The sequence below is a fragment of the Branchiostoma floridae genome, chromosome 13 (genome assembly GCF_000003815.2).
Source record: "Branchiostoma floridae strain S238N-H82 chromosome 13, Bfl_VNyyK, whole genome shotgun sequence".
Classification (NCBI taxonomy): Eukaryota; Metazoa; Chordata; class Leptocardii; order Amphioxiformes; family Branchiostomatidae; genus Branchiostoma; species Branchiostoma floridae.
In genome coordinates, this window is record NC_049991.1 from 21,716,738 (window position 1) to 21,727,868 (window position 11,131).

The window sequence follows — 11,131 nt, forward strand, 5'->3', positions numbered from 1 at the left end:
CTAACTTATATATTGTGTAGTCATTAATATGAGTTTAGTACACAATAATAATTGGAAGACTTGATACTTTAGGAGAGAGGTTAAGCAATTTTAAAATTAATTTTACAATCTGCATGAAACGTAAGCTGTAACAGTTCACTCCATTTGCCAAAGGTATGTGGTTGTGGAACTCTTGTAAAGATGGTGAAAAAAATTGTTCAATGTGCCTGAACTTGTGTGACTGTTTCTTCCTGCCTGTATTTACAGTCTCACAGTGACCTTACAGGGTCATGTACCCATGTGTGGCTGTGTTTACTTAAGCCTATTCAAACATATTGACTACACAAAGGGCATCCGGGCAACATGATATTGTTAACACTTCAGATGACGTCACCAGGAAGGAACGGGCCTGAGTAAGGAAGACTTCCCTTTCTGTTAGAAGGCTACAAACTGTGTGCCAGACGGTTTAGTGACTCAAGATCCGTTGGGTATTCCTTCAAAGTCAAGTGTCAATGTTAAGGTTACCCATGTGTGAAGTTGGTCCATTGTTTGAGCTACAGACTTGGGCCAGGCGAACTGGTGACTGTGTAATACTTTCATTTATTTTCACTTTGAAGTCATAGTTTTAAGGGAGTACTGGAAGTCTTGGGTTTGTCATCGTAACAGCTACAACACTGACAGTTCAAGGTGAGTTTGATGTATGTATTTACCATTATGTTCATTTACTGACATGATAATATTTATGTTAATGGGCCATTCAAAATATCAGTGAAGCATGAAGCACATGTTTGTCAAGATTTCTCTCATTTGTGAACTGAGATTTTAAAAAAAATTAAAACACTGGTGATTATTACTCAGACAGGTTGTGGCTGTATTTCTCTCTATACAGCCAAATAAATCAAATTTGGAAATTAATTTTTTTCAAATCAATGTCATTCCCAAACTAAGATATTTAGAAACATAAATTATGTACTAAACAGTTGTTACATTGTACATCGAATAAATGAGCATACAAACGTACGTGTAATTGACACACATTGTTAAAACAATGTATATACATGTACAAGCCTTACATAAAGAACACATAATGTACAACATTTGTGGAATACATGTAGCCAGGAGGTGATGTGTAATATTTGAGTGTGCCAGGTATTTACAATGAAAGTGAAAATGATCTCAAACTAGTTTAACTCAGCTGCTACACTTTCACTGGCTGTAACAGAGACGACAGACGCCATGTACAGTATTTACAGGTCCATTGTACCAGAAAAATTCCACTAGCTCTTTTAACATGAACAAGAAACATTGGACAACAGCTTAACGACCCGCCCTATAGATAAGGACTGCAACCTTTCCTTTCGCATGCATGTCGGGTGAGTGACAACAACAGCAGGGATTTGAACTTCCAACCATTTGGTGCAGAGTCAGGGTCTCTTCAACCACTGGACTTCACATGCTATAAAATTTAAAGTCCTTCCTGCTCCAAACGGTGCATAGAGCGGCGCCCATCTCCATTTCTGAACCCTGGGCCACACAGCTTTGTGCAATTGCTACAGCAGGGGCTAGTCCACTGGTAGTGGTGTGTGTTCAACTTCCATACTATTTCCCAAATGCTGGGTGCTAAGCAGAGAAAGCAGCATGTACCATTTTTTACATGTCTTTGGTATGACTTGGCCGGGGATCAAACTCACGACCTATCAATTGCAAGGCAATCACCCATTTGGCCACTGCACCATACAATCTGAATCCAGTATTCAAATTTGTGCTGCACTTGGCGCATACAAAGTGGTTTCAAGTTATTCTATATGGAAGCCCATGTGACAACAATAGAACCCCTTGTTATAGAACTGACAACCCAAGTTATCACCCGGACTGGAACACCGTATTTATAGAATACAACACGGTGTATTCCATATCACCCAAGGTAACAGCCCGACCGCGGGTTGGATCGCACGAAGGCCGGAGGGTGATCCGACCCGCGGGAGGGCTGAGACCGAGGGTGATGCGGAATACACCGTGTTGTGTAATTTTATTTATGTCATACCCACCTGAGAAAACCCATGTTTTGATATGCGAAATGCGCCAGAAGTCCAACAAATTTGGTGCCCTCGAACAACTTAGTGTTGCAAGAGTAATGTTCCAACGTCCGAATCAGGTATTCGAACTTTCGATGGCGCCGCACTCGGCCCACTCGAAACAGTTTGATTTATTCGAATGGAGCCCGTGTGATAAGCCCGGGCCGTACGGAAAGTTATCACCCGGTCCGGAACACCTGTATCAAACGTTTTCGCGTCACAGGTATGACATAATGAACATTATCGCGGCCTATGTATGACACAATTTATGGTATTGCCCAAGCCATTTATACATACCTGAGTTGCGGAGCCAAAAGCATGTCCAAAATCGATCCCCACCATTCCTCCGCTCTCAAGGTCGATCATGAAGTTTCCAAGATGGCGGTCGCCGATGCCGAGGATGTACTGCGCGATGCAGAGGGCGGCGTGGGTCGTGGTGAAGTGGGCTCGGAGAGTCAGGAATGCCTCCGGACATGAGCTCAGCTGCAGGTAGCCGCGCCTGGGACAACAGACAACAAGTAAACATCAACAACAACAACATCTGTGAGGCATGGGTCGTGGTGAAGTGGGCTCGGAGCGTCAGGAACGCCTCCGGACACGAGCTCAGCTGCAGGTAGCCGCGCCTGGGACAAGAGAGCATATAAATGAGTACAAGCAATTTGAAATCCATCCTATAGGAAAGAAGATGAAACAAAACTTTTTAAAAATTGGGACTTACCCCAATTTTTAGCACAATCACTTTGTCATTGCCTGTGTGCAATTTTGACCCACCTCATGATGTCCCAGGTGACCTTGCTCTGCACCTGTCTGAAGGCCAAGGTCACGTCTGTTCTGCTCGCTTTCCTGGGAAGCAAATGATATCTTATATTTCAGATGGTACGTGACAAAGAAGTATGCATAATAGGTAATTTAAAAGAATTGTCAGACTGTCTTGTGTCACAGTCTTATTTCCAAAACTATTCCTGACTGTCTGTATTTTCTCTGTTTGTAGGGTTAGCCCTTTCTTTATGAGCATAGCCATGCACAGACTAGTTGGGAAGCCCTGTTTTGTCTGTCTTTCACAACTGAACTTACATGACTGTAACAGTTATAATTAAAAACTGTTATCACATATGAAATGAAAGTAAATCTTTATGAAAAGCAGGTCTTACTGGTACAGAGCTCCGTACACCTTGCCCCATGGGTCGTTCTTCGCCGCCCCGCTGAGCCGGTGCACGTAGCCGGCGTAGTCACTGATGGGCTGCCTCTGGTGCAGGAACACGTCCTGCTCCCTGGGGGTCATGGCGCTCTCCAGGAAACCCCCCAGGGGGGTGGTGTTCTGCATCCACTCGATCAGCCCCACCCTGGGGAGGAAGGCAGAACAATTCTTATTATGAAAAGAGCACAACATCAATGCTTAGAAATCTATTGAATCTATACTGTTTGTAAGAACATATTAAGTGAGTCAGTGTATGCATGTCTCAGAGAGTAAATTGAGTGAGTCCCAGAATACATTGATGTACCAAGACTTCCTGTGCATGTACTGAGAATGTTCTTGCATCTATATTATGGATATAAACTAAATCTGAATCACATTCTTTCTATAAAAATTAATAAATACCATTGTTTCTGATTTTGCACACTAGTAGCTCTGGCCTGAGGGGCTGAAAAGCAACAACTCCCACCATGACCAGCCTGGCAGACAGACTGCAGCTGCTGCAGTTATGTCTGAAGAGAGATGAAGACCCAGAAGTGAGCTACGGACGGGCCCTGAGAGACGCCATCCTGCGCATGGACCCAGCAACAGAGATGGAAGTTCTGAAAAGCCTTGGTGACCTGCACCTACAGAGGGGAAGGGTCAGCAAGTCTCCAGCAGAGTTTGAAAGGGCTGCTGGCCTTTATGTCGCTGTATTAAAGCGCAGTACAAATCCAGACATGAGACAAACTTTAGTGCATCGTCTTCGATATACGGAGAAACTGTCAAACAATTTGTATCACAACTACTCCCCAAATATTCAGTCATTGCTGTTCGATGGGAAACGATCTCATAATGACAGCATACTTAGAGTAGCGACAATTTTCAACAATCTGGACCTTGAAGCTGCAAAAAGAGGCGGCAGACTGACTAAGGAAAAATACACGGAGACACTGGTGACTGCCATAGCTACAGGAGATGAACTGTTGGCAGAAGAATCCCTGAAGTCCCTGGGAGACTGGTACCTGGAGGAGGGCAGGAAAAACTCTGATGTGTCACAGCTAGTAAAGGCAACCGCCATGTACAACAAAGCCCTGACAAGATGTGAGCAAGGACAGCAGCGACAGACGCTGCAGCATCGTGTCGCCTTCACAGACAGGCTCGGAGAGGCAGTCGCGAGGGTAAGACCTTTGCTGACTTTTATGTCCCACAGATCATACCCCCCAACAGGTAGTACAATCAAATATGATAATCATAAAAATGATTAAAACAAAGATTAGTTTTCAATATGTTTATTTGCATGCCATATAGTACCAATGAGTTACTTATACTAGTCAAACTTTAATACAGTATACTATAAAAATAATTTTTTACATGATTATATAGATTGACTCCAAACCTATCATGATCATTCATTTGGCCAAATTCACTGCAAAGATTCATGACATTGTGCTTCCGATTACATTTTCAGAGATCTGCACAGACTCCAGAACCAAAGGAGGACAGAGGATGGATACACAACACACAGTCTCTCATTACCCAAGTAGAAAATAATACTGAAGAGTCTTGGTAAGCCAGTATATTACTGACTGTCAGTGGAATGCACTCTGACACATTTTACTCCTGAAATCAGAAGATCCAATGGACACCATAAAGCTGTCTTGCTGCTCTACCAATTGGTTTTTATGTGTAAAATCTTGAAAAGCTTAATAATAATATTAAACACATTTTTTTCAATCAATCAAATCTCGATACAATGTATATGTATATGTATGCAGGGAACAGGAGTTCACAGATCACATGAAGAAAGGCAACTTATCCATGCAAAAGGCAGAGCTTCAGACATCAGAGAAACACTTTGCTGCTGCACTGAAGCTTCTGCATCGAAAAGGTGGGATGGATTTTATAAGTCTTACAATTTTGAAACCAGGCTTCAATGTAAAACAAACAGTTAAATTTTTTTATTCATGTGTGATTTTCATCTATTTATTTAATAATTCATTTGCCTTTTTTATTTGCTTATTTTTGTTTTTTAAATTCAATTTACATGTTTTCAGTTTTATTTATTACCAATTTTTATTTCTATTTTTCAATCATTATAAGTTATTAATAATAGTTTTTTTTTATCTTCCCTTAATGTTTTTCTCATTTCCCTTACAATAAACACTCACTGACAGTCAATCTTAAACTTAATATGCCTTCACTTGCAAAAGAAAAATATCAATTTAAAGAAATCTGTATTAATCTACCAGCCAATATAATTGTTCAATGTACCTTCTGTTTAGTCTTCACAGCCCAGCAGTACCAGAGAGAGGTGGAGCCCCTGTGCAAGTTGGGGGATGTCTACAGTAAGCGAGGTCAGCAGACAGGAGACGGGGGAGACTTTGTCAAAGCAGCAGCACTCTACAATGCAGCAATGGCCAGGTCAAAGGATGGAGTTATGAAAGCAATCTTAGAAATTGCTTGCAATGAAGTAGAAAGATCATTTCTTAAACAAGTAATAGGTACTGACAAATGTCTTGGCCATGATGGGACTGCAAAACGCAAGAAACAGTTGAAGGAGATGCGGGACCAGATCAAGCTGGAGATGGAAACCATTAACCAGCAGCTGGATCCCTATGTACATGATGAGGATGACCCACGTGTCAAAGACATAGAGGCAAAACGAGCTCAGGCTGTCAGGCAGTTATTTGAGAAAATTTCACAGGAAAGAATTAGATTCATAAGCATGCTGGTAGAAGAATGTATTTTGATGATGGGTCCCCCTCCCTGTAAGTATGCCTTGATAGGTTTGGGCTCCCAGGCCACAGGACTGGTAACTCCATACTCAGACCTGGAGTTTGCCATCTTGCTAGAAGAAGAAAGTGAGAAAAACTTGATCTATTTCAAACAACTCACTCACTACCTCCATCTCAAAGTGGTTAACCTGGGAGAAACCATTCTCCCAGCACTGGGAATAAAATCTCTCAATGACTTCTACTCTGAGAACCCGAATGACAACTGGTACTATGACTCTGTCACACCTCGTGGGTTTGCATTCGATGGATCCATGCCAAAGGCAAGCAAGACTCCCCTGGGCAGGCAGGGGACTAGTGAACTGATCTGCACTCCAACAAATATGGCCACTCTAATACATACAGATGTTACTCACTATTTAGACAAGGGCTACCACCTTGCCAGCATACTGAGAAACCCATGTTTAATGGTAGGGGATCAGGACCTAGTTGATGAGTATGCAGGTATTGTAGTTGGCTTACTGAAGGCTGATGGAGGCAAAATGGCCATGCTGGAAGCAAATGACACACTAAGGGAAAACATGGGCCGCTATGAAAAGCATCAACTCACAGCAATGCTTACCGATGTGAAGAAAGAAATCTATCGTTTCCCCTCAATGATAGTGGAAGTGATTGCATTGAGTGCAGGTATTGTTCCTACATGTTTCACCATTTGGCAGACAATAGCGGAAATGGAAAGGAGGTCTGTTATCAACTCTATGAATGCACACCACCTGCGGGTGCTTGTCAGCATCTCAGCAGAACTCAGGCTCAGAACATACATCGCAAATGGTGGACAGAAGGAAAACATGTCTGCCTTGTCTTTCCTTGAGACGTCACAAGGGGTTGATATTGGGGAATCCAACATGATGGAAAAGGTATTTTATGTCTCAAGTCAAAAGCAACTTTTCAGGTACTACTACACAGCTATTCCCTTACAACAGGAGGTGTCACAACAAATATCCGATGGACAAAATGCCCCAATCCGGATTTTGAGCAATCTATTTGAAAATAATGGAATAGTACAGGGGATGATGCACTTTGTGCTGTGTGACTATGTGAAAGCAAAACACCTGTTGGAAAAGGGACTGCAGATGCTAAATGCTACCTACAATCTAGATAAAGAATATCCAACACATTTTGCTGAATCCCTCAACTACCTGGGATCAATCTCGCAAAAGCTTGGTGATTATGAGAAAGCAATCAGTTTCCATGAAAAGTCATTGAAAATTTTTAGAAAAATCCACCATTCACCACATACTATGATTGCATCTTCACTGAACAGCCTGGGTACAGCCTGGTTCCATCTTGGTGATCATGAGAAAGCAGTCTCTTACCATCAACAGGCTCTGCAGATGAAAAGGTGCATCTTTGGTGAAGTACATCCTGAAATTGCCATCTCACTGGACCACTTGGCACTAGCTATGCAAGGCCAGGGTCATAAGACAGAAACAATGATCAGCTATCAGGAACAGGCATTGGAGATGAGGAGGAGTATCTATGGGAGAGACACAGCACATCCTGACATTGCAGCATCACTGAATAACCTGGGTGCTTCCTGGAATTCACTTGGTGATCCTAAAAAAGCAATCAGCTACTTTGAACAGGTATTGCAGATGTTCAGGAGTATCTACGGTCAGAGTACAGCACATCCTCACATTGCAACAGCACTTGGAAACCTGGGAACACTGTGCCAGAATATGGGCGACCACAATAATGCACTACTATACAATGAGCAGGCTTTGGATATACTAAGACGTATCCATGGTCAGAACGCGCAACATCCCGAGATTGCCACCGTACTCAACAGCTTGGGCCGAGCATATTACAGTTTGGATAATTTTGAGAAAGCAATCAAGTATCAAGAAGCAGCACTACAGATGAAGAGGAGGATCTACGGTCAAAAACCACATCCTAATGTTGTATCCTCACTCAGCAACTTAGGAAACTGCTTCCTTCACAAGCAGAACTACAAGAAAGCAATCAGCTACTATGAGGAGGCACTGGAGATGATGGGAGAGATTGGCCAAAGTTCATTTAAGCATCATATTCTATTGATAATGAACAATTTGGGGTGCTGCTGGGTCAGAACTGGTGAACATCAGAAAGCTGTCGACTATCTAGAGCAGGCCATTGAGATAGGAAAAGTTCATTATGGCCAAAGGACACCGCATTCTGACATTGCTTTGCTACTGAACAGCCTGGCAGAAGCTTATCACAGTTTGAGCAAACACAGGAAATCATTGGAATGCCAGCAACAGGCACTGCGGATGTACAGAGCAATCTATGGACGGGATGCAGCACATCCTACCATTTCTACTGTACTCTATAATCTGGGAAGTACATGGGAAGAGCTGGGGGACTACAGAAAGGCAATAAGCTTCAACCAAGAAGCCTTAGATATGGCAAACCAGCTCTATCAATCTGTAAATCCACATCACCACACAATACTAAACCCTTTAAGAAGTCTTGAACGTCTCAGAAGAAAATTTTCACAGTGGTAATATGTAAGAAATCATAATGATTCTTATTGACTGCTTGTTGATTGTCCAATGATGACCTTACCCGAGGGTGATAGAGTGACCTATCTAGAGGTTATAGGGATGATTTCACCTGGAGGTCATGGGAATAACCTTAAGAGAAGGACATAGAAAGATGACCTTACATGTACATGAAGGTCATAGAGATGTCACCTTACCAGAAGGTGAGACCTTATTATACCTGGAGGTCAAGGGGAGAACCTTAACAGAAGGTCACATAAAGACAACCTCACCTGAAGATCATAGAAAGATGACCTTACCTGGAGGTCATGGGGATGACCCCGTAGGTCCTGATGCGCAGCTGGCGCTGACTGCAGGCGGGGTCAAGGGTCAGGATGTCGTTCATGATGTCGAAGAGCTGTTGGATGCGCTGGTCCTGTCGCAGGTCCTCCCCTCCCTTCACCAGAAACGGACGGTCCCTCTCGTCGTCTCCGCGGATCGTGATCCTCTTGGGCTTCCGTAAGGACCCCATGACCTTTACCCTCTGGTCGAAGCCAGCGATCTTAGCGTGGTACTGCACCAGGGGCTTCTCCTTGCCTGTGTACTGGCCTGGAAGGTATAATTATAATTATAATAAATCATAATGCATAAAAAATATGTACAATAAAAAAAAAGGTGAGAAAACAACTTTCTTTTTTTAAAATATTAGATATACCCTCATTGCACTGCTTGCTACTTGAAAAATTGTAACAGTCATATTCTAACTCAATTGAGGATGATTTTTTTTATAAATGTGGAATACAGCACAATAACCAACAAGAAGTAGCAATCTCATTGTATAATAAAAGTACTGAATGATCAATGAAATTTGGTATTAGGTGCTGCAGTCTGTCACTCTCTGAAGTATTCTTTCCATCACACAAACACACACACATGCACAAACAAACAAACAAACAAACAACATAACAAACAAACAAGCCCACCTGGGATCTCCAGTTCCCTGTCGTAGTCGAGCGGGTTGAAGTCACTGAGCCAGGGACAGTAGTCCTTCAGCAGGCCGGGAGCGTAACAGTTACCCTTCTCTCGCGGGAACGCCTTACGGTAGAAATCCCCCATCATGCTCTGCAGGCCGCTCTTCATCTTCACGAATTCCTGTCAGGGTTTTGAATGTTGAACTGAATATTACATTTTTGTCTACATATTGAAAACATTGGGAAGAAACTTCAACTTACTTTATGATGGTGTTAAATCTGATCATGAAGGGTGGCATTTTGATATGTATAATGGAAACTAAACCTTGCAGTGAATCAGAAATAAATTCACGATTTGGAAGTCTGAAAAACATTCTTACAGGTTTAATGTAAGATCATTCCCCAATGCTATATTTCGATAACAGTGATGCAAAATATACAAAAGTCGTACATCTGAACCAAACTGTACGTAACAATGTAACATGTAACAAATTGAATGCAGAAACTTTCTTATTCCAAATTGAGAGTTGAAGAAAACGTAGTACACCTTTTCCTTCATGTCTAAGATGCGACCTCCGTCCTTGCCGAACATCTTGTCGCACTCCTTGGCGAACTGCTGGGCGAAGCGCCGGCGGAAGGGCCCGAACCCGACGGACTGAGACTCGAGGCTGGATGACTGGGAGCCGTACAGGGATGACATGGAGGCATCCTGGCTAGGCGAACGGAAATCCAGCAGGCTGTTGTACCTGGGAGGGACAAGACAGATTTGAAAATTGTCTTTAAGTTTTAAAAAAAATGCCCTCAGGCTGCGGTTTCTGAGCAAGCTGCTAGGGGGCCCAAACCTACACCACTCAATCGTGTTACATCAAAAGCTAGGCTGTTGTACCTGACGAGACACAAGACAGATTTGAAAAAAAAAAAAAAACTCCAACTCTTGGTTCTTAAATTCAAGGTGAACCCAATTATTTCTTTAAACATCAAGAAATTTGGATTTGTAACACGAGCGCCATTTTTCAAAACATTACTTTAGACAAAGATAAAAGAATTTTACACATTTAGTCATGGATCATTTCTTTCTATCCATTCTTCAAACTTCTCCTTTCTGAAGTGGCTCTTTGGCACCAGATCTGATTACTTAGAGCCATAGGTAGCAGGGAGAAGGCTAAGGTTTATGTATTTTGACCAAGTCTACAAACTTAGCAGTTTTCTTATGAACCACTCACATCTCTTCATACAGCCTCTTGATGTTGACCTTGTCCTCCTTTGATCTCTTCTTCGGGTCGACCTTGAGGAGCCGCTTGAGGTCAGCGTCGTCGCCCCAGTCCTGGAAAACGCAGAGTCAGCACAATGTAATATCACTGTAGTACAATGTAACATCACTGTAGCACAATGTAACATCACAGTAGTACAATGTAACATCACTGTAGCGCAATGTAACATCACTGTAGCGCAATGTACTAACATCACTGTAGCACAATGTAACATCACTGTAGTACAATGTAACATCACTGTTACCTGATGATGAACCCATACTGCAGAAATAGCTAACCTAAACCTTACCTTGAAGAGCTGGTCTGGATGGCTGAGCTGTTCCAACCCTCCGATCAGTTTGTCCACGAGGGAGTAGATCACCGATAGAGTTTTCTTCAGACTGCACAGGACAAAAAAAATCTCATCA

The 11,131-nt window shown here is 42.5% G+C and overlaps 1 protein-coding gene across 1 annotated transcript in view; it reads right to left on the reverse strand.

The window, feature by feature from the left end:
* The window catches only part of LOC118428664 (DNA-dependent protein kinase catalytic subunit-like), an 86,731-nt gene that overhangs the window by 4,162 nt on the left and 71,438 nt on the right, over positions 1–11,131 (reverse strand). The window contains 8 exon segments of the mRNA XM_035838775.1: positions 2,352–2,553; positions 2,826–2,897; positions 3,206–3,397; positions 8,803–9,091; positions 9,466–9,634; positions 10,001–10,199; positions 10,677–10,777; positions 11,014–11,097. Coding sequence (XP_035694668.1) covers positions 2,352–2,553; positions 2,826–2,897; positions 3,206–3,397; positions 8,803–9,091; positions 9,466–9,634; positions 10,001–10,199; positions 10,677–10,777; positions 11,014–11,097 — 1,308 coding nt within the window.